This window comes from Protopterus annectens, chromosome 1.part0 (assembly GCF_019279795.1).
Source record: "Protopterus annectens isolate FY-2018-M chromosome 1.part0, PAN1.0, whole genome shotgun sequence".
NCBI classification, from domain to species: domain Eukaryota; kingdom Metazoa; phylum Chordata; order Ceratodontiformes; family Protopteridae; genus Protopterus; species Protopterus annectens.
Genome location: NC_056725.1, coordinates 501,078,954 through 501,103,661, shown reverse-complemented (window position 1 = coordinate 501,103,661; position 24,708 = coordinate 501,078,954). Strand labels below are relative to the sequence as shown.

The following is a 24,708-nucleotide window of genomic DNA, read 5'->3' as shown; positions in this document are numbered from 1 at the left end:
GCACGAGTCACACTTCTTGAAGCCTGAGACCTTCGAATCCTTGGACATTTCAAATAACAAGAGCAATCACACCCAAGCACAAACACACCGATTACATTCTGAAGTAAAATAAAACTAATTTAAACTAGTAAGTTAAAATAGTCTTTAAAGTCCCTACTAAAAAACACACACACTCTAGGAGGGATGAGAGGGCCCGAAGGCCTAAGGAAAGAACAGAAGTTCTTGTTTGGAAGGAGAGAGAAAACAAGGGAAAAAGGGATAAAATCCTTTAAAATTAAGGGGATACTGGTCAAAAACTAATTTAAAAGGGATTTCCTAAAGTTTTTTAAACTGTTCAGAACACTAACCTGAAGCCGGTTGAAGCAACACACCTCGATAGCTGTAGCGGCAAACGAGATCTGAGGTAATACCGCCTAGCATTGTGGGATATAAGGGGAGCCTCGAGCCGGTGGAACCAACTCTCAAGCTTTTAGAGTGGCCGAGTCGGAACCGAGGTCGGCTCCGAACCCATCCAGCAAGAATGAAGGCGAGATGGACAACTTAACATCTTAACTTATAAAGAATGGAGTGCTTTAAAAGAATTATGTGACAGGAAGGATATTATTATTAAACCTTCCGATAAGGGAAACAAAATTGTTATGAGTGTTGTGCAATATTTTGAGATGTGTATGAATCATTTGCAGGATGAAACAACATATGAAAGAAGCAATATGATTCATTATCAAAAGGCTGTTACAAAATTTAAACACATGTTGGACAGGGGAGTCAGGCTGGGTTTTTTTACAGAGAAGGATGTGAGGAATAGGTTAGATAATGATAGAAAGGACCTAGCTGTATTATTTTGTTTACCAAAAATACATAAGAACTTACATAACCCCCCAGGTCGACCCATTATTTCAGCCTGCAACTATTTCCTACATAACACTGGTTTGATTTTACATAGAATATTTTTACCATATGTAGTTAAATCTCCAGTTTACATCAAAGATAGTATGGAATTTTTAAACAAAATATCCTCTATCTCTTGGAACAACAAAATGTATTGGTTGGTTATGGATGTTAAAAGTCTATATACCTCTATTAGACATGATGATGGCCTCAATGCAGTGAGATCTTCTTTAAAAGACAACCCTTCTGTTGATTTCATAGTAGATTTGTTGGATTTCTGTTTAAAGAATAATTATTTTATTTTTAATGATGTTTTGTATCGGCAGAAAAAAGGTACAGCAATGGGGGCAGCTTTTGCCCCCATGTATGCCAATTTGTTTATGATTTTTTTTGAAAGGAAATTTCTATTTGAGTTAAATTTTATGAAATGTAATGTGTTATTCTATTTTCGTTACATAGATGATTTGATTTTTATTTGTGATGGTGGTTTTGATTCAGTTAATGAATTTTTGACTGACTTACATGGTAACCCATTTGGGTTAGAATTTGATGGAATACAGAAGGGAAACAAAGTAATATTCTTGGATCTTGTTTTGGAGGGTACAGAACATGGTAAAATTATATCAAATATACATAGGAAGTTTATAGATGGTAATCAATACCTTCATGCATCTAGCTGCCATCCTGTACATACTTTGGAAGCTCTCCCTTATGGGGAATTGGCAAGGGTATCTAGATTATGTAACACACAAGAAAATTTACAAAGGGAATGGGATATTACATATAATATGTTTTTGAAAAGAGGGTACAGTGTGAATATTTTAGAAAATGCCCTTATGAAGGTAAAAAAGGAGAATAATATGGTAAGGAATAAATGTAATAAGGGTGAACATCACCATTATAAGAAATATCATCTGGCAACCAGTGATAAAACTTGTAAGGATATTTATTTTGTCTCTACATATAATGTAAAAAGTGGAGACATAAAGGATGTAGTGGAACATTTTTGGAATTTTTTAGTGAAAGACAAGGTGTTGATGCACATTTTGCCACAAAAACCTTTATTCTCCTATAAAAGGGGAAGAAATTTGAAAGATATAGTGGTACATGGTAAATTTGTAATGCCAAAATTTTGTTTGCCAAGACCACTAAGTGAATTTGGTACAAGATGTTGCAGTAGATGCAGTGTTTGTAGGAATATAGTTAGAACATTTAATTATTTTAACAACATTAGGTTCACAGTAAGAGATAGTTTTACCTGTAGAAGCAAGGGAGTTGTGTATGCTTTACACTGTCCCTGTGGATTATATTATATAGGTGAAACTAAAAGAGAGTTTTGTATTAGGTTAGGTGAGCACATTAGAGACATAAGACATAAAAGGGAAAATAAATTTATTGCCACACATTTTAGTGTTTATCATAATAGTGATGCTTCATTTTTAACAGGAACAGTTTTAGAAAGTGTGAAATGTTTTTGTAATGATGAAAATGCTTTGAAATATAACTTACAATATAAGGAAAGCATTTTTATTTTGAAATACAATACAATGACACCCTGTGGACTGAATAATGAAATAAACTGGAGGTGTCTGCTTTAAAACTTTTTTGAACATAATTGTTTAATTAATTGTTTAATTAATTGCTATGAGTGTGTATATATATATATATATATATATATATATATATATATATATATATATATATATATATATCCATTCTTTCAGTGAGAATGTATACTCTTGAAAGGTGGTTACACCGAGGAGCTGGAGAATAAAGAATTTGCTTTTGGATTTGACTTTGGTTCCTGTTTTTCAATTCCTGACTTCTGAAGATTTTGCTGTTTTGGTATTGTTTTGGATCAGAGTTGTTTCTATCTGAAGGTGTGTGGAGTGGAGTTTGTGCAATTGTATGTACGTAAGGTCTTTCTGTTAATCAGCTGGTTTATATTTAATGATGCTGCTATTCATTCTGATGTGTTTCTATGTAATAAAGCATCTTAAATGAACTACCCTGCCTGCTTCGTCTTCTGTGTATAGAGGGACAAGCGACAAAGGCCAATTACAACCTCTTACAAGACGGCATAAATAGCTTCACAGCTCCTCTCCTTACTGATAGTACAGACACTTATGTGGGTCTCTACAGCAATGCTTTATACAAACACCTACACAATTGCATTGACTCTGCTGTACCTGACAGGACCAAGGGAAGATCTTCAAGGAAGAACAAACCAGCCTGGTGGACATCTGCCATTAACAGGTTGCACAATAAGAGAAAAAAATTGCTAAGAATAGGAAGGAACGGTCTCCAAACTGGAAACATTCTCTCCTCAACTTAAACAAGCAAACAAGACTACTTGTGAAATCCTCCAAAGCTAACTACGAATCCAAGTTAGCTTCCCAAACTAAAGACAACCATAAGGTGTTCTTTAGTTACATCCGTAACCTCAAAGGAAAGACCCAAACATGCATTGAACTTGTAGTCAATGGTACTACATATATGGAACATGTGGACATAGCAAACCTGCTGGCTGACAGGTTCAGTGAAAACTTCACTCCCTTGTCTCCGCCAGACATACCCCAAAGTATCCCTATAACTTGTTCTCCACCTAGTATCTCTAAGGAGCAGGTCTTAAATGCCCTCTCTAAGGTAAAAAATACAGCCTCTATGGGACCAGATAACATCCCAGGGTGCATTCTACATGAGTTAAAACTGGAATTAGCATCACCACTGGGTACTCTTTTCAATCAAAGCCTAAACACTGGCTATGTCCCAAAGAAATGGAAAAGAACTTGTAAAAAGGGGGCACATCCGCTGACCCTGGGAACTATAGACCCATTAGCCTGACCAGCCTTATCTGCAAGGCCATGGAGCGTATCATCATGAACTTCATCAACAAAGATATTGGAAATCTCCAAATGCTTGACCCACCCAGTTTGGCTTTGTCAAGGGACGACCATGCTTGTTAAACTTGGTGGACTTCGAAACAGTCACTAAAGCCTTGGACAAGGGTAAATCTGTGCATACGGTCTACCTACACTTAGCTAAGGGCTTTGACACTTCCTCACTCTGGTATCATTGATAAATTCATTCAGCTGGGTATCAACCCATATATTGTCAGGTGGGTTGCAAACTGGCTCACTGATAGAACTCATTCAGTTAAAATAGGGGACTCCACCTCCTCCAGCAGGCCCATAACCAGCAGTGTTCCACATGGATCGGTTCTGGGGCCCCAGTTGTTCGGAATCTACATCTCTGAAGTACATGCAAAAACTAAAGATCTTTGGCTGACTAAGTTTAATGACGACTGCAAACTGGGAGAGGTCCTTGAGTCCCAAAATAATGTCAACATCCTGCAGGAAGGACTCACACTGACTAAAGACTGGTGCTAAAGTCATAGGATTATAGAAAGTTACTAGGCTAATGGCCCGAGAGCCCTTATAAGCCTAGCCAAATCTACCCTTGTTACTAGAGTCAGCACCTACTGCCCCTGTCCAAAAGGGCATAGGTGGAAAGTACAGTTGTGTACACCTACCATAAATGTAGATGTTCAAGTGTCTTCACTGTTGCAGTCATAACTGTAGGGTGATCCTGCCGGCAGGCAGCCCGAGGTCGGCCAGAATCCCAAAGTCTGGGTCTGGCGTCGGCTGTACCAGCAAGTACCCTGACGTCAGAACGCAGAGGTACGTAGCTGACAGCCGACGCCATCTTCTCCAGCCTTTCTTGCCCCAGATGTCAGAAGCTCCCCAAAATATCCAAAAGGTGTCCCAAAGGAAACACAAATACACCACAAGGAAGAGGAGAAAGAACAAAGAGAAAACAAGAGGGGAATGGTGGGAGGGAAACCCCGACTGCAACAGTGAAGATACTCGAACATCTACATTTATGGTAGGTGTACACAACTGTACTATGTTCTTCGTGTTTCACTGTTGCAGACATAACTGTAGGGTGGAATCCCAAAGCTGTGAAGGAGGGTGGAGGTTATATAGAAGAAGGGGCAGCCAGAAGACCCTGCAAGACAGCAGAGGCAAAACCTGCCCTAGACTTAGAATACAAAGGGAGATTATAGTGCTTTGAGAAGGTATGCACTGAACTCCAAGTGGCGGCTTCCAAAATGTCCTTGGTAGGAACTCCTCTGAGAAAAGCTGCTGAAGTGGCAGCTGCCCTAGTAGAATGACTCCTAACAATGCCTGGAATCTGTTTCCCAAAATGAGAGTAACAAAACCTTATTCCATGAGCAATCCATTTGGAAATAGTTTGTTTAGAAATAGCCTCGCCTAGAGAACTGGAGGCATAAGAGATAAGCAACTGTTCAGATTTCCTGAAATCTTTAGTTGTCTGTGTACGTCCAATGAATGTAAAATCCTTTCCCCTTTGTTTTGAGGATTTGGAAAGAAAGTAGGAAGGTGAATAGTCGATTTAAAGCCACCTTAGAAATCACCTTAGGCATAAATGTAGGATTGGTCCTCAAGGCCACTCTGTCTTGATGGAAAATAAGGTATGGTTCCACAGCCATGAGAGCTTGCAACTCTGACACCCTTCTGGCAGAAGTCAAAGCTAATAAAATAGCTGTTTTCCAGGATAAGGACTTGATATCCGAAGCAGCAGCAGGCTCAAAGGGAGGTAAAGTAAGCTTCTCCAAAACATAATTAAGATCCCAAGCAGGAACAGGAGGAGTTCTGGGAGGTCTTAAATTCTTAGCCCCTCTCAAGAATTGTCTCACCAGTTGATGAGAAAAATTGGGGGGAATCAGTGTTGAAATGAGCCGAAATAGCAGAAGCATGAATTTTTATGGAAGAGAATGAGAGGCCTTTAAGCAAGAGATCAGAGAGGTAGAGTAAAATGGAAGAAATATCAGGTAGAAAAGGATCAGAACCTCGATCCCGCATCCAAATACAAAATCTTTTCCATTTAGACGCATAAGATTTTCTAGTGCTAGGATGCCTAGCTTCTAAGAGAACATCCAAAACTTGTTTGGGAAGAGCAGAAGGAATCAAAGGCCTTTGTAGAGCCAGGCTGCCAGGCAAAGAGTCTTGATTTGTGAGTGTAGCATCTGACCCTGATGTTGGGACAGAAGGGAAGAAGACAGAGGCAGAATCCAAGGAGGTTCCAAGAACAGGTGTCGTAGGGTTGGATACCAGAACTGCCGAGGCCAATTTGGAGCTATCAGAATGATAATCTTGGGTCTGTCCTGTTTTATTTTCAGTAGCACCCGAGGCAGAAGAGGAAGAAGAGGGAAGGCATATCCTGAAAGATTCCTCCAGTTGAAAGACAGGGCATCCACTTTCCATGCTGTTTTGTGGGAGGACCTGGTGCAAAATAGAGGCAACTGATGGTTGAGATGGGATGCAAGCAGATCTATCCGAGGACAACCCCAAACTGATGTAATCCTGCTGAATATGTTGGGGTCCAGCATCCATTCGTGGGGATCCAAAAGATTTCTGCTTAGGCTGTCTGCTAAGAGATTTTGCTTCCCTGGGATGAATTGAGCTTGAAGATGCAGGTTCAGATTTAGAGCTGTGTCCCATAGACTCATGGCTAGTCTGCAAAGGGGGTAAGAGTGGGAGCCCCCCTGCTTGTTTATGTACCACATGACTGTGGTATTGTCTGTATGAATCAGAAGATGTCCTGGTTGCAAAAATTTCTGGAAGGCTAGAAGAGCATGTTGGACTGCCAACATTTCCTTCAGGTTGATGTGCCAGTGAAGATGTTTCTTTGGCCAATAGCCCTGCTGGCAGTTGTCTAGAAAATGAGCTTCCCAAGCGTAATCCAAAGCGTCTGTGGTCATGATCTGAGAAGGCTGAGGCAGACGAAAGGGGTTTCCTTCGTTTAAAGCACAGGCCCTGGACCACCAAAGGAACTCCTTTTGGAGGCAGGGAATCAGAGGTATAATTGTTTCTAGGCTGTGGCAATGCTGAGACCAAACACTCTTTAGGTACCATTGAAGTTTTCTCATATGAAGCCTTGCATTTGGAATCAACAGGATGCAAGAACCCATGTAGCCCAAAGCCTGCAGGAATTTCCTTGCAGTGAGCTGAGTCAAAAAAGCCAAGGTTTTTAAAATTGCTGCCAGATGTACTTGCTTTTCTGGAGTCAGGAAGGCTTTTTGCAGGCTTGTAATTAGAAGAGCTCCCAAAAAGATCATTTGTTGAGAGGGGATTAAATGTGACATTTTTGTGTTCACTGAAAATCCCAGTAGTAGGAGGAGGCGCTGAACAAACTGCAAATGTTGAAGTAAAAGATCCTTGCTGTCCGCCTGGATAAGGCAATCGTCCAGATAGGGGTAAATTTGAATCCCTTGGAGTCTGCAATAAGCCACTACTGGAGCCAGGCACTTGGTAAAGACTCTGGGCGCAGTAGATAAGCCAAAGGGCAGTGCAGAGAATTGAAAGTGTCTCGAGCCTGCCTTGAATCTGAGGTACTTTCTGCGTTCCTGTCTGATGGGAATGTGTAAGTAGGCCTCCTTCAGGTCCAATGATACCATCCAAGCACCCTGAGAGAGCATGGGAAGAAGTTGTTGCAGAGTAAGCATCTTGAATTTTGGAATTTCCAGAAAAGTATTTAATACTGAGAGGTCCAGAATAGGTCTCCATGCATTCTGTTTTCTTGGGACCAGGAAAAGTCTTGAATAAAAACGCTTGCCCATCTCTGGGAGTGGAACAGGTTCTATGGCTCTCATGGCCAATAAAGCGTCCACCTGATTTAAGGCCTCTGACCATTGATGTTTTGGCAGATCTGGCCAACCGTAAGACCTTGGCAGAGTATGAAAGTGGAATTTGTAGCCTTTTAAAATCACATCTAAAACCCATTTGTCCTGGGTTATAAGTGTCCAATTTTGGTAAAAAAGATATAGTTTTCCTCCGAGAGGAGCTTCCAGGCAAGAAGGACCTGTAGCCCAACAGAGGGAGTCATTGGGTCTGCTTCCTTTGTGATTGAGGTCTGTCTTCTCCCCTTCTAGGTGAAGAAGCAGTCCACTGTCTGGACCTATAAGAGGCCTGTGTCTGTGCCCGGCCTCTAGACCGTCTATATCTTCCCCTTTGAGGCCTGTCAGAAGTGGGAAAAGACCAATTTTTGGAGGGCCAATTTCTAGAAAATCTAGGAGGCTGAACTTGTAAAAAAACTTTGACAATCTGCATAGATTTTGCTTTTTCCTCCATCTTTTTAATAACCTCCTCAGCCTTAGATCCAAATAACACATCATGTTGAACAGGGGCATCTAACAGTTTTGCCTTAACCTGCTCAGGTAAATTCTGCTCTCGAAGCCAAGCATGTCTCCTTATAACAGTACCAGAAGCTGCGGCCCTGCAAGAAGCTTCCAAGGCATCAAAACCACAATGTAAACTATGTTTGCTAACTTGTTCAGTTGCATGCAAAACATCCTGTAATTCCTTGTCCTCTGCACATGCAGGAAAGGTAGAAAGCCTTTGCTTTAAAACAGACAAAAGAAATTGCTGGTACTTGAACATATGAAACTGGCAATTTAAAGCTCTAATAGAAAGAGTAGCAGAAGTATAAACCTTTTTGCCCCACCTATCCAAAGCACGAGAATCCTTTTCAGAGGGAATAGGATTTTTAGATGAAGCGGCCTTAGCAGCTTTAGAACCCTGAGAAGTGTTCTTAAATAAGAATTGATGGGAATCAGGGACTCTGTAAAATCTATCAGGCTTAGAAGGAGCAGGCGGCAGGGAATCAGGGTTCAGGTTAGCTTCAGAAAAAGCATCATCCACAATGTCAAGCACAGGAGGAATAGCCAAAGGTCTGTGTTGAGGGAGAAGGAGAAATTCTCTAAGTCTCTTTTTGGAGGCAGAATAATCCTGACCTTCCCAATGAAAATCCTCCCTCATCTCATGTAAAGTTTCCCCAAAAGAGAAATCTTCAGGGGGAGAAGCAGAGGGAATAGAGTCCACTGCATCTGAATCCTCTTAAGGAGGAAAAGAGTAATCCTGGTCAGAGGAAGAGACAGAAGACACAGAAGCCTGGTCAGAGGAATCATAAGGTAAATCCTGTCTAGGCCTTTTTTCAGGAGGAGGGTAAGAACCCCTAATCATTGAAAGTAAATCCTCAGCCATCCGTAGCAATTGCTTCTGGGACTTGGGAGCTGAATCCGAAGCAGTTGGAGTAGAAACCCTTGGTTTAACAGGAGTTTTTGTCTTTGCCTTTGACTTTGTTGAAATAGTTATATGTGAAGGCCTGAAAACTCTCTCAGAAGCCGGTACCTGCACAGCGGTTCCGGACCCATCTGAAGGAGCGACGTCCGAAGGTCCTGCAGCAGATAAAATATTAGGCCTAGATGGCTCCCAATGGGAGTCCGTGTCGGCCATCGGTTCAGAAGTGGCGGACGACAGGGGCTGCAAAAGCGCCTCACTGACGACCGCCGAACCCGAAGCTGGCTCCGGCTGCGAAGAATCCTGTTTGGACCTCGGAGGCCTATCCTTGTCCTTGCGTTTCTTTTGAATTCCAGTTGTCGGTAAAGTATCCGAAGACATCCTGTAATTAAATCGTCTACCGAAATAGTTCAAGGCCCAATCGTACCTACGCTTGATAGTACGAGAATTAAACCTAGCACAGAACCGACAACAAGAAACGTCGTGGTCAGGGCCTAAGCAAGGTAGACAGTAAGAGTGGAAATCTTTATGAGGTATTTGTTTTCCACACGATATACAATTATTAACTTTTCTGACATCGGAGGAGCAAGAAAAAAGTTTCCCCAACGGGGTACTTAGCTTGAGAAGAGAAGTTGAAAACTTCGGACCGAAGTCAATCAAAGCATGTTGTTCTGAATACGCCAACCAACGACTTGCGAGCTGCTTTCCACCGCACGGCAAGAAAGACTGGAGAAGATGGCGTCGGCTGTCAGCTATGTACCTCTGCGTTCTGACGTCAGGGTACTTGCTGGTACAGCCGACGCCGGACCCAGACTTTGGGATTCTGGCCGACCTAGGGCTGCCTGCCGGCAGGATCACCCTACAGTTATGACTGCAACAGTGAAACACGAAGAACATCCCCCAGGTGAATTTATGGTTACCCATCCAATCGTCCAGACTGCATTTAAAGAGGGCCAATAAGGTGCTCTGTTTGATGTAAATTGGGGATTCTACTCCAAAGGCATAGTAACCTCTGGGAGACAAATCTGTCCCTCCAGCAGGTTCTACTGATGTCACATACCAGGTTTAGGTCCTTAGAGCAAGTAACCCGTGTGCTGTTTGACTTCCGGATGTGCAGTATTTCCAATAAAGCTGGGTCAGAGATCACCTTATATGCAAGGCAGAGATTGCTTCTGAGTAGTTTGTATAAAACAGAATAAAGTGACAGTGATTTCAGCCAATCCACATAGGATAGCTGCTGAAGACCTTGAGTTTTCCTTATGAGGAATCTTTGTGGTTTCTCCAATTGCTGCGGGTGCTTTGAATGGTACGTAACAAAAGGGGCGATGTACTCAATTATTGGCTTAATGAGTGAAGAGTACATGTAGGTGATAACTTCTCCTTTTCTAGAGGCAATGCCCTTACTTATGACATGAGCCACATAAAATGCTCTTCTTACCACTGTGGAAACATAGTGATCAAAGGCAAGGTTGCTGTCAACCTGAGTGCTCAGATCTCTCACCACTGAGTGCATACTTAGGGTACTGCCATTGATGTGGTAATTTGCAGGAACATCGTTTTTACTTGAAAGGGATGATAATACATTTTTTCATTTTACATTTTGACTTTGAGGCCATGACTTTGGCACAAATCATTTGTTTGTCTAAAACCTCCTTGAAGGATGCTGACATTGTTTGGAGATTCTACGACCGCACCCAGTTCGCAGTCATCTGCAAACTCTGTCAGCCACAGTCCCTTGGTTTTAGCTTGTTATTTCAGAGAAACAGATTCCAAACAGTAGAGATCCCAGGACCAATCCCTGTGGAACACCACTGGTTATGGGTCTGCTGTTGGCTATATGGGTTCTATCAGTGAGGCAGTTCACAATCCACCTTACAATATAAGGGTTGAATCTAGCTGGGCGAGTTTGTCAATGATGCCTGAGTAAGGGACAGTGTTAAATGCTTTGGTTAGGTCTAGGAAGGCTGTACACACATATCTCCCATCATTCAGGACCCTGGTGACTATCTCGAAGAAGTCCTCCAGGTTTAACAGGTGTGATCTCCCCTTGACAAATCCAAACTGAGTAGAATCTCATGTCTGGAGATCACCTTTGTTAGTAAGGTCCATAATGACTCTCGCCATGGCCTTACAGATAAGGCTGGTCAGGCTAATAGGTCTGTAGTTCCCGGGGTCAGTAGAAACGCCACCTTTGTGCAAGGGGATAATGGTGGCTGTTTTCCATTCAGCTGGGACAAAGCCTGTGCTTAGACTGTGATTGAAAAGAGTACTTAATGGTGATGCTAATTTTTGTTTGAGCCCATGTAGGATGCAGCCTAGGATGTTATCAGGTCCCATTCTGATGCTGTGTTTTTGACTGTAGAGAAGGCATTTATGACCTGCTCTTTAGAGATACAAGGTAGGGGACAGGTGGTAGGGATGTCATGACATATGTGTGATGGGGACAGGGGAGTGAAGTTTTCACCAAACCTGTCAGCTAACAGGTTAGCTATATCCTTCGGCTCAGTATATGTGTTACCATTAACTACCAGTTTGGCGCAGTTCTGGGCCTTACCTTTTAGGTTACGGATGTAACAAAAGAACGCCTTGTGGGTGTCCTTTTTTGAGGATGTTCACTTGGATTTGAAGTTTGCCTTGGAGGACTTCACAAGAAGTCTTATTTGCTTATTTAAGCTGAGGAGGGAGTGTCTCCAGTTTACAGCCTGCTTCTTCTTACTCTTAACAGTTTCTTACTTTTATTGTAAAGCCTATTAATGGCAGTTGTCCAGCAGGCAGGTTTACTCTTCCTTGAAGAGCTTGTTTTGGTCTTAACAGGTACTGCAGAGTCAATGCAGGTATACAGGTGCTTGTATAGGGTGCTGGTGTGGAGCTCAGCACAGTTACCAGTTCCATCTGAGGGGGGAAGTGCAGTGAAATGATTCATACTATCCTGTAAGAGGTTATAATCCCCTTTGGAGAAGTTTTTTTTAGTCTAGTTGCTGCTGGGGGGGGGGGGGGGTCAGGTGTGATGGTTACTTCAAATGAGACTGATTTGTGGTCAGTCCTCACCTGGGATAAACTCCCATATTTGTAAGCAAGAGATCCACGATGTTTTCGTCCCTAGTGGGGGTGTCAACCAGGGCACTGGAGTTGACAAAGTCGAGGAACCTTTGGGCAGGTGAGTTTGAGCATGAGTAATTCACCCAGTCAATGCTAGGGTAGTTAAAGTCGCCCAAAACCATGGTGTTCGAATGTATCTTGATAGATTCAAGTTAATCCAAATAAGCACAGTGGGTGCTCTGATTCAAGGAGGGGGTTCTGTAGTTGGCAATGACTTGAATAGGTGCCATATCAACAGTTAATTGCACCTGAAGTATCTATAGGGCATCGTACTGTTTAACCAATTGGGAGGTGTATTTATCTTTGATGAATATTGATACACCTCCCCTTTAATTTTCTTGCCTCCAGTTTGTGGTCTGAACGTTAACAGAAAAAGACGAAAGGAAAAGAAGAAGTCTGTGGTGTGAACATGTGGAAGGAAGTGTAACCCGGAATGGCTGGGTTACTCTCGACAGCCTTGAACCAGGTCTCCGTGACTAGCCTTGAACCAGGTCTCCGTGACTGCACGGATGTCTGCGTCCTCAAGGGAGAGGACTCCTTCTAGTGAGTGCAGTTTCATGGTAAGACTCCTAGTGTTTAGCAGCATGACCTTGAGGTTTTTTGGTTGGTATTTTTACGTTTAGAGTTTTGTCCTTGTGACACTGCCTAAAAAATGCACTATGTGGGTGGCAAGAGCCTTAGTCAGTACCCTTAATCCCAGTGATGACAGATGAAGACCATCTATAGCGAAGCATCGAGGTCTGTCAATCATGTCATCCCAGGCTGACGAATACTGGATCCCCTTAGAATGACACTAAAAACTAAGGCAATTATTGAAGTCACTCATTTTCTGTTTGTATTGGGGCATCATTCTAGGTGAAGATAAGATGCTGCTTAAGGCTAGGTATATACCTGCCTGAGACACACAGTCCAAGAGCTCAGTCATGTCTCTCTTCATATAGTCCAGACAGGTATGTCTCAAGTTGTTCACACCAACATGGACTATGATGGAGTCATAACAGTACTTGTTGGTGAGAGACTTGAGTGCATGTGTGACACATGGTGTATCCTGGCACTTGACACACAGCTGACTGTGACCTTTTCCTTATCCAGTCTGTTGACAAGGACATCTATGTGTCTCACGATGGAGTCATCTATGACTAATATGTTAGGTTTAGTGTTTGATGTTATGGGATTGACAGGTGAGACACAGGTGCAGAAGCTATTCTGTGTATTGTGTTCTGCAGAGGAAGTATTTTGTGAAGCGTGCTTGTGTTTGTGTTTGGGAGGTCTCTGGTGTTTAGGTCAGTTTCTGGCAAGGACCTCCGCATAAGTAGGTATGTGTGATGTGGGTAGTGTAGGTGACGAGGTGTGCATGCTGACAACCCACTCAGTATCAGATGTACTGACTAGCATGTGAGAGGGCATGGATTCAAAGTTTTTAATATAGTCATCTCTCATATGATGAGTTTGTGTGGACTAGAAGTAGAAGGTTGTCTGTGAACATGAGGCAATTGCTACACTGCCTCAGGATGCCCATGTTAACCAAGCTGAATGGAGAAATTGTGGGAAATTGTCCATCCATAATGCTAAGTAAATTTATATGGTCTGAAACAGGAAAATGGCAGGAAAAGGGGTCACATGTAGGAATAACCAGTGGGTGAAGTGTATTAGTACCGTAGAGGCTAGGCTTATTGCTCCAATAGTCAGTACAGCAGGGCCGCAGAAAAACTCTTGAGGCTGTTACCACAATGGGGTGGTTACACAGCTTCACTAGTAATGCCTCTTTGCCCGAAAATGTGCTAGGGATGAGGACTACACTAATGGGATACAGCTGTATCTAAGGGAAAAATTGTGAAAATGATGTGATCAGCTATGGTGCACAATTGTGGGGCAATGTGTGGTGCTGTGCGATGCACAAACAAGCAGAAACCCAATAAAAGGTGGGGCATAAATACCAGAAGGTTAAAACCCATCAAAACTCAAAAACAAAGCTCAAAAGAACCAATGAGGTGCTTACTCCAAGCCCTTGATCAACCAACCTTTACCAGCCAGGTACCGATCAGCACAATCCTCTCACTAGAGTGCAGAAAGGCCCGTTCCAATCCAAGATGGCCTGGAAAATGTGCTCAGAACAAACAGCCACTACAAGCAAACAGGACCAGATGCAGCAAACCTGTATCTGGACTATGCTACAGCTACTGGCTACAGTATTTTAGGCTGAAAACACTAAACTAATGTTTACTACAGCAAAAGAACAGCAGTGAGACACTAAATAAATGTTTTAAACAGCAAAAAAGAGCAAGGAGACTCTAAAGAATACTTTTAACAGCAAACAAATTAGTTATATAACTCACTCCTTGGAGGGAAAATCAGAACAAACAAACAGATGTTTTACAAACAGAGAAAATTTCCAGTAAACACTTTACAAACAGTGAAAATGACAAAAAAGCTTTGCAAACAGTGAAAACAGTAACAAAACGTGGTTTAACAGGCCCAATAAGGCAGGCAATTGCAGTACAACAGTGCAGATTAATTTATAGTAATAAAATACAGTAAAAAAGTAGGCGGCAGACAATTAAAAGTGCAATAAATAGTAAGAATAACTAATAAAGCAACTTATGTTTTTAGGAAGCTCAGAGGCCTCTAGTCGTCTGGTATCTTGGCACAGAGTTGTGGCTGGTAGCCCTCCTCAGTTCAGCTCGGTATAAACAAAATGTGCTCAGATCAGACAGCAAAAAAAAATGCATTATCATCCCCTTCGGTAAGGGCAAACTCCCTGTGAACTATCACATCATTAGCAATATCCTAAGCATGCAAACAGTGGTAAGATATCTGGACACACAGGTTGACAATAATCTCACATTTGATCACCATGTCTCCACAGTAGTAAGAAGGGCATTTTATATAGCTCATCTCATAAGCAAGGGGATTGCCTCCAGAAAAAAGAAGTCATAATAACCTCCATCTACACTTCCCTCATTATGCCAATAACAGAATACGATCCTTCCTTTGATATGTACCTCTTCAAACACCTGCATCAGTTGGAGAGAACACAAAAATTCCTTACAAGGAAAATGCAGGGTCTGCAGCATCTGTCTTATGTGGACAGACTGAAATCACTGTCACTTTACTCAGCGTTATACAGACTACTTAGAGGGGACCTGTGCATTGCTTATAAAGCATTATCTGACCTTGCTTTACTGAAAATGCTACACATATGCAAGTCTAATGGCAACCTGGTATGTGACATCAACAGAATCTGCTGAAGGGTCAAGTTTGTCTCACAGAGGATACGTCACCTTTTGAACAAACTCCCAGTTCAAGTTAAACAAAGCCCTTCATTGACCTTATTTGACTGGATGGGTAACAGGAAATTTACCCCAGGTGTTCCACCGGTTTCCCTCTTGGACAGAGGCAATAGGTACTGAATATTTGCTCATAACAGCACTTCAGAACAGTGGTTAAACCTAGCTAGGCCTGTAAGGGCCCTAAGGCCATTAGCCTATTAACTTCCTATGATCCTATGATCCTAAACCATCTGTAACTGAATATTGCAAAGGCGGTAAAAGAACTGGAAGTGGGATCTTTGGAAAAGGGAGGGAGAAAATTACATAGAAATACATCAAATTTGTGGGAAATATGTGTAGAATAGTGCTGAGAAGGAGGAGGAGTGAAATTTACGGGAAGGCAGGAACTGAGCAATTTATGTAATGTTGAAATGAATTACTGCATGAAAATAACAAGAAATGTTGTTATGGTTTGTTTTATTTTATATTACTGTATGTGTACCTATACCATTTTTTTTAATATCTGTTTAATAAAGCTGTTTAAACAATCATAAAGTTCAGGTCCCGCATGGATGAGTTTTATTTGAGTAGCTAAAAATTAAGAAAATTATTTGCAGATCTTTTTAAATTAGTTTTAAACTGATACCCTGCTTTCCACACAGTGATAATGCACAGATATGGCCAAACTATGTTCCTGAATGGTAAAGTAAATCAGGCCTACATAAAAAAATGACACAGATATGCCAGAGAAAATTGTAGACCTACAAATCAAGGAAGAAGAGGATATAAAACTTATGCATTTACTCCCTTCAAGGAAGTGCTATCCACAAATACAAACACTGCTTCAGGCCTAATGCAGTCTCTTCTTAGAGAAAATGCAAACACATTTTGGGAGCACTAGCCATGTTTAATGAAAAACAGTCACATAAACATGTGCCTAGCTCCCTGGCTATTATATTGAGGTGATGCTCATTGTTAACAGGTTTCCAAAATGAATTATTTTCAGGTAGGACCCAAACCATAAATGCCAAACTACATAAGGCATACATAATAACAGCACTAAAATAAATAACACAAATTATAACAAGTCAAAAAGCTTCTCAAAATGCTCTTGCAAGGCCTCCATTAAATAAATGTTGACAGTCTGCATATCTAAACAATATAAAATATAGTACAGAAGGCATAACTATATGGTACAACTCTGATTGTAGCCCCCCAAACATCTCTAACGCCCAGGTGAGAACTGCTCTCTCCAAGGCAAAGAACACAGCATCCATGGGACCTGATGGTGTCCCCGGCTGTGTGCTCCATGAACTCAACGAGGAATTAAACCCACAGTTAGGACAGCTGTTTAATCTTAGTCTCACCTCCGATCGCATCCAGGAGTGGCGCAGCGACTGTGGTCCCACTCCACAAAGGCGGTGCCTCCACCGACCCTGGAAATTACCGTCCCATTAGCTTGACAAGCCTTATCTGCAAAGCCATGGAGAGGATCATAATGGATCTCATAAATAAAGACATAGGAACTTGCAGACTTTGGATCCAACCCAGTTTGGCTTTGTCAAAGGCAGATCATGCCTTTTAAACTTGGTTGACTTTTTGAAACAGTCACCAAGGCCATTGACGAGGAAAGGCAGTCCATACAGCCTACCTAGACCTGGCGAAGGCTTTTGATACAATACCTCACTCGGGTATCATTGAAAAACTCATCAACTTAAATGTAAACCCATACATTACAAGATGGGTTGCAAACTGGCTGAGTGACAGAACCCACAGGGTCAGAGTTGCTGGCGCCATGTCAGACTCAAAGCCTGTCACAAGTGGTGTCCCACAGGGCTCAGTCCTGGGCCCACTCTTGTTTGGCATCTACTTTTCTGAAGTACAAGCAAACACAGGAGGGTTATGGCTGACAAAGTTTGCAGATGACTGCAAACTGGGCCGTGGTTGAAAACACATCCAACACAGATATCCTTCAGAAGGGTCTCACAGAAACGGATAACTGGTGCCAGAGCCATGGCCTAAAGTTAAATGCCAAGAAATGCATAGTCATACCCTTCGGGAAAAATAAGGTTACCCCTAGCTACCATATAGCTGGCAATCCCCTGAACACAGAAGAAGTTACTAGGGACCTGGGAACCCAGGTTGACAGTAGCCTTTCATTCGACACTCATATTGCTAAATTAGTTAGGAAGACCTTCTACATTGCCCACCTTATCATGAAGGGATTCACATCTAGATCAAGGGAAGTCATAGTCTCACTGTACTGATCACTCATCAGACCAATGATCGAGTACAATGCCCCATTCGAATGTATCTGACCCGACACTTGCAGCAGCTGGAGAGGCCACAAAAGTTCCTCACCAAAAGGATAAAGGGTCTCAAAAATCTGTCTTATGCTGCCCGACTGAAAGAACTCCAGTTATATTCAGTTGCTTACCGCTTGCTCAGAGGTGACCTATGCCTGACATTCAAGGCCATGTCAAACCCAGATTTGATGAACATGCTTCATCTCAAAAATCTAGATCCCTCAGAGCCACAAGGGCGGAGACTTAAACCTCGACACGGTTATTAATAGGACGTGCTGGAGGATAGATTCATCACCCAAAGACTCCCTATGCTGTGGAACAAAATCCCGGTTTATGTGAGGCAGAGCACCTCGCTGGCCTTGTTCAAGAGGAATCTTGACCAATGGATGGGAGATCGCAGATACACCCCAGGGGTTACCTCAGTGTCACTGCTCGACAGAGGCACAGCAAAATAATGGGCATAGTTTCTCCAAACTAAAGGGGTGGCGTAAGCCACAAAACTATGGGCTAGGCTTATAAATGCCCTCGGGCAGATAGCCTAGTATGAACCTATGAACTATTTAGCAGAAGACAGTTTTACAATCCAACAATATAATGTATCAACAGATGGCAATATACATGCAAACCAGCTCTGTTTCTGACTTTTTTTCAACTTATTGTTGAACATGTACTTAGTGTGGCAGCAAGATAAACACACACACACACACACACACACACACACACACACACACACACACACACACACACACACACACACACACACACACACATACACACCACAGCTCGAAAGGCATAAACGAAAAAGTCATTCTTAGAATACATCCCTTAGGGCTCTCTAGCAGTAGGAAAAATAGGTAATCTGCCAATACAGTAATACCCTTGACCATTAATTTCCTCACAAAAGATATTGCCATGCAAAACTTGTGCTTAATTACTTAAACCAAAATTATTTTGCTTCACAACAGGGAGCCAACCAAGCTTTTCAAGTAGCAAATTACAGTGTAACAAAGACTAAAAGAGCCCAGAGAGCAAAACTATTGATTAATACCTATGTTGTTAAACTGCAAAGCAGTTGATCGGTAAGTAGAAATCCAGCTGTATAAATGTTAAGTAAGCCTGTCAAAGCTGTTCATTGACAATCTCTCTTGTGTTATTTGGGTCATATGATTTTATGTGGCCACTACTCTTAACTGGTCAAATAAACATTGTGTACTTTTCTCCTTACCATTGTAGCTGTCATGAAAAAGTTCCAGGGGAGAAGTGTTCCCAGGCCAAGCATGAAAAAAATCAGCCAAACCCCCTTGTACCTAAAAATAAGAAATAAAGAAAAATTGATAACACAGATGGAAGAGATGGGCATCAAAACAGCAGTGAAAACAGAGCAAGGCTATAATACTAATACTGTAATAATATGCTAAGTCGACTGTAACAAAAGGGAACTTTTCCAGTGGAACAATTCCTCCTACTCTTCTCATTTGCTCAGGAGTAACACACAGACAAAACATTCATAATTTCAAGACTTGCGCAATCAGTGCAAAATAGCTCTTATTAAAGGTTTAGCCATTCACACATCCACTTCAAAGCAGTAGTGAACAAAATGAAGGAGGAAAAATATGCTAGGTAAAAAAAATCAAGATGGGGTTACATACAAGCCTACAACATACAAAATAAATAAGGTGCCCCTAGTCAGTCAAGTTCTTATTAACTACCAGCTCACTTGGACAAATTCAACTCATTTAAATCAAGGAATAAATACAATCTTAAATACCATGGTACAAATTGTGTTGATCTATAACATAAGTTCTGTTTATTTACAAACAATCAATACTTAAGCAAACAGGACTTCTTTCTGAATTTTCTTACAAATTCCACTTTTACAGACCAGAGTGCTATTTAATCATCCTACCCTTTTCACTGAAACAGCAGTCATGTGACATCTGAAAAAGTACAGTTTTGTACCTACCATAAATGTAGATGTCCGATAGATATGCAACTGCAGTCCTGACATATTGGTTGTCCTGCCTCAGGCAGCCCCTCGGTTGGCCGGATTCCAAAGTCTGGGTCCGGCGTCGGCTGATGTCGCCTCCTCCCCGACATCAGAGCGGCTGGGGTATAAAGGCATCCGCCAATGCCATCTTCTTCAGTGTTTCTTGCCCCAGATGCCAGGTGCCCTCCAAGGAAGGCTAAATTTTGTGAATGGATAAACAAAAATTCCAGACATGCAAAACAGTAATAAACAGATACACCATAACAGATATCCCCAGCTAATAGGAAAGGGGGAAATGGACCCAAGGGAAAACACAGAGGGGTAGGAGGGAGGGTAAACCTGACTGCAGTTGCATATCTATCGGACATCTACATTTATGGTAGGTACAAAACTGTACTATGTCCTTCAAGAATGCAACTGCAGTCCTGACATATGGGTTGAATACCATAGCCAAGCTGGGGGTGGTAGGATCTAGGCAAAGGATGGTGTAGCTAGAAGGCCCTGCAGGAATGCCGAAGCAAAGCCTGCTCGGGATCTGGAGTATAATGGTAGGTTGTAGTGTTTGGTGAATGTATGCACGGAGCTCCATGTAGCAGCCTCTAGGATGTCCTTTGTAGCCACTCCTCTTAGAAAGGCTGTGGATGTGGCTATAGCTCTGGTGGAGTGTGGTCTAATATTGGCTGGCACACCTTTTCCATGGAAAGAGTAACAGAATCTGATGCAGTGTCCAATCCATTTTGAAATTGTTTGTTTGGAGACTGCTTTTCCTTGCACTCCAGCAGCATAGGCTACAAATAGTTGGTCAGACTTCCTGGTGGTCTTTGTTCTGTCCAAGTAGTAGCTTAATTGTCTGTGTATGTCCAAAGTATGCAGCAGCTTTTCCCCTTTATTTTGAGGATTGGGGAAGAAAGTAGGCAGGTGGATTGCTTGATTTAGAGACACCCTGGATATCACCTTTGGCATGAATGAAGGATTGGTCCTTAGAGAAATCCTGTCCTGATGAAAAATGAGAAAGGGAGGTACTGCCATGAGGGCCTGTATCACCGATACTCTTCTTGCTGAGGTAACTGCCAACAGGAAGACCGTTTTCCAGGAGAGAAATTGCATTTCTGAAGATGCTGCTGGTTCAAATGGAGGAAGAGTTAATTTTTCCAAGACGTAATTGAGGTCCCATGCAGGAACTGGTTGTTTTCTGGGAGGTTTGATATTCTTTATCCCTCTTAGAAACTGTCTTAGCAAGGGATGCGAAAACACAGGTGGGTCACAGTTATAATTTGCTGAGATTGCTGAAGCGTGGATTTTAATGGAAGAATTTGAGAGGCCACTATGAAACATTTCTGCCAAGTATTCTAATATCTGAGGTATGCTCATCACTGATGCATCCTGGCCCTTGTTGGCATTCCAGATGATGAATCTCTTCCACTTGGCCGAATAGGTTTTTCTGGTGGAAGGTCTTCGTGCTTCCAGCAAAATTTCCTGAACTTTTTCGGAGAGGGATTCATGGGTCAAGGTCATGGAACCCTCCAAGCTGTCAGTTGCAAAGTTTGCAGGCTTTGATGAACAGTCCTGTAATTGTGCTGAGTTAGGAGCAGAGGCCATTGAGGCAAGGGCCACGGTTTGGTGTGGGTTATGCTCAGTAACAAAGGATACCATTTCTGCCTTGGCCAGTCTGGAGCTATCAGGATTCCTTTTGGTTGTTCTGCTTTGATCTTCAGTAACACCTTGGGCAGTAAAGGTAGAGGAGGGAATGCATAAATTCTTAGTGCATTCCAACTGAAGGAAAGAGCATCCGTTCTCCAGGCTAGAGGATGGTGTGTCCTTGTGCAGAACCTTTCCAGGTGATGATTGAGATGAGAAGCAAAGAGATCTATGTCCGGTCTTCCCCATGCAGTTATTATTTGTGAGAAAATGTGTGGATGTAGCATCCATTCGTGTGGATCCAAGAAATTTCTGCTCAACCTGTCCGCTACAACATTGTCCTTGCCCGGAACAAACTGGGATTGCAAGTGGATGTTCAGTTTCAGGGACTTTTCCCAAAGAGTCATTGTTAATCTGCAGAGGGGATACGAGTGAGTGCCCCCTTGTTTGTTTATATACCACATGACAGTGGTGTTGTCTGTCCTTATTAGCAGATGACCTTGCTGAAGAGATTTTCCAAAGGCTTCTATTGCATGTATCACTGCCAACATCTCTTTTTGATTTATGTGCAGATGCATTTCCCTGGGAGTTCATTGTCCTTGAATGCATCTGTCCTCCATGTGTGCCCCCCATCCATGGTCTGAGGCGTCTGTTGTAATGGTTTGACTTGTTTGAGCTTTGTTGAAAGGCATGCCTTCGTTTAAATGACTTGCTTGAGCCCACCACAAGAATTCCCTTTGCAGGCATGAAATAAGTGGTATTACGTCTTCTAGGTTGTGGCTGTGTTGAGACCACAAGCTTTTTAGGTACCATTGCAGCTTTCTCATGTGTAGTCTTGCCAGAGGGATCAGAAGAATGCAAGATGCCATGAACCCCAGGGCCTGCAGGATCTTCCTTGCAGTCAGCTGGGTAAGCTTTGCTAGGCTTTTGAAATAATCTGGTAAATGCTCTTGTTTCTCCTCTGTGAGGTAAGCCATTTGTGATTGTGTGTCCAGTTTTGCTCCTAGAAAAATAATCTTTTGGGATGGCAGTAGTCTTGATTTCTGAATGTTGACTGTGTATCCCAAAGCCTGTAACAACTGAATGACATAATCCAAGTTTTTTGTCAAGGTTTGTTTGCTGTCTGCTTGTATGAGGCAGTCGTCCAGGTAAGGGTATATTTGAATCCCCTGGAGCCTGCAATGTGCCACTACTGATGCCAGGCATTTCGTGAATACTCTGGGCGCAGTAGATAAGCCAAACGGCAATGCTGAGAATTGATAGTGCTCTGTTCCTGCAAGAAATCTAAGGTATCTTCTGCAACTGTGTCTGATTGGGACATGCAGGTATGCCTCCTTGAGGTCCAGAGTAACCAGCCAAGACCCCTTGCCCAGCATGGGAAGGAGTTGCTGTAACGTTAGCATTTTGAATTTTGGCACAATGAGAAAAGTGTTTAGAACTGACAAGTCCAGTATAGGCCTCCATTGCTTTTCTTTTCTTGGAACAAGGAACAGTCTTGAATAGAATCCCTGGCCTTGTTCCTGAGGAGGAACCTTTTCTATTGCTTTTATTTGTAACAGCTTTGAAACTTCTATGAGTGCCTCTGCCCTTTGATTTTGTGGCAGGTTTGGCATGCCTTGTCTCGTTGGTAAGGTATGGAAGTGGAACCTGTAACCTTTGTCTATTATGTCCAGAATCCATTTGTCCTTGGTTAAAATGTGCCAGTTCTTTGAGAATAAGGATAATTTTCCGCCTAGAGGTGCTTCTCTTTGAGCCGTGGTAGGTGGAGTGAAAGTTAAGTCATTGTGATTGTCCCTGTGGTGCAGGTGAACTACCTGCGCCACTTCCCTGATTTGGTGGTTGCCATTGGCGGCCCCTGTAGGAGCCTCGGTATTGCCCTCTACCACGAGCATGCCTGTTTTTCCCCCTTTGAAACTTGTCCGAGTCTGGAAAGGACCAATTCTTTGAAGGCCAATTCCTGCTGAATCTGGGTGGCTGAACCTGGAGGAAATCCTTGACTGTCTGTACTGATTTTGCCTTTTCCTCAATAGACTTCAACACATCCTGTGCATTAGCACCAAAAAGCTTCTGTTTTTCCAGAGGTGCATCCAGGAGCTTTACTTTAACATGGTCTGGTAGTGGCTGTTCTTTCAACCAAGCATGTCTACGTATAATGGCCCCTGTCATAGCTGCCCTACATGAAGCTTCCAATGCATCATAACCACACTGAAGAAAATGACTGCTAACCTGCTGGGTATTATGAACCAAATCCTGCAATGCCTTTCTATCTATAGGCTCAGGAGAGGCTAACTTTTTCTGCAAATCATCCATCAAGTAATCCTGGCACTGAAACATATGAAAAAGGCAGTTAAGTCACCTCATGGCAAGGGTGGAAGAGGTATAAACTTTTTTGCCCCATCTCTCTAGGGACCTAGCTTCCCTGTCAGCTGGCAGAGGATTTTTGGCCGAGGAAGTAGCCACTCCTTTGGGGCCCTGTGAAATAGTTTCTAGATCCACAGAGTGGGCCTTAAAGAGATGCTTGTGAGTGTCAGGAACCCTGTAATATCTGTCTGGCTTGACAGGAGCAGGAGGGAGAGAATCAGGGGAAGCACTGGAGTCAGAGAATACATCATCCAGGACATCCAACACTGGAGGGATAGCTAAAGGCCTGTGCTGAGGTAACTTAAGGAAGGTACGTAGCCTTTTCCTGGAATCAGAAAATTCCTGACCCTGCCACTGAAAATGTTCTCTCATGGAGTGGAGAACTTCACCGAAAGAAATATCCTCTGGAGGAGAGGCAGAGGGAATTGATTCCTCAGCATCAGAGTCCTCATAGGCCTGGAAGGATTCTTCTTGGGTATCTGAGTGCTCCGAATCCCCAGAGGCTTCGTCTGAAGAGAGGGTGTCTGCCTGTTCAGGTCTAGGCCTTTTTTCAGCAGGCGGCTGAGAACCTCTGTTTGGGTGCGGCTGAGAACCCCTGATAAGAGAGATTAGATCTGCAGCAAGAGTCATGATCTGTCTATCAGAAGAAGTGCCCTGAGAAGTAGGTTTAGGATGGGCCTTGGCTTGGCTGGCAGCCTTAGCACGTGCAAAGGCCTTGATGGACATGGATACAGGAGGCCTAGCCGCCCCACGTGCAGGGGTAACTTTGTCCACAGGAATGGTGTCGGGTAGATCTAGAGCTTCGGTTTCTGGAGGGAAATCAACAACTGGCACCGGTGTAACTTCCGGGACCGAAGAACGCGGTAAAGCGTTGTCATCGGCCTGGAGCGGTTGAATTACCGCTTCCGAAGGGACCGATGCACTCGCGGAGGGCTTAGGCGTGGTATCGGTGGACGACGCGGGCCGAGGATGTCGGTCCCGGTCCTTGTGGTTTTTGGTAGTTTGAGTTGTCGGTTGTTCCGACGGCATGATATAAGCGAAAGATTCGCCAAAAAAGT

The 24,708-nt window shown here is 42.8% G+C and overlaps 1 protein-coding gene across 6 annotated transcripts in view; it reads right to left on the bottom strand.

The window, feature by feature from the left end:
• Nucleotides 1-24,708, bottom strand: part of SLC29A1 (solute carrier family 29 member 1 (Augustine blood group)) — a 1,418,904-nt gene that overhangs the window by 565,152 nt on the left and 829,044 nt on the right. For all 6 annotated transcript variants that reach the window (XM_044060805.1, XM_044060813.1, XM_044060823.1 and 3 more), the window contains one exon: nucleotides 18,890-18,971. In XM_044060805.1, the coding sequence (XP_043916740.1) occupies nucleotides 18,890-18,971 (82 nt within the window). The remainder of the gene's footprint in view (nucleotides 1-18,889; nucleotides 18,972-24,708) is intronic.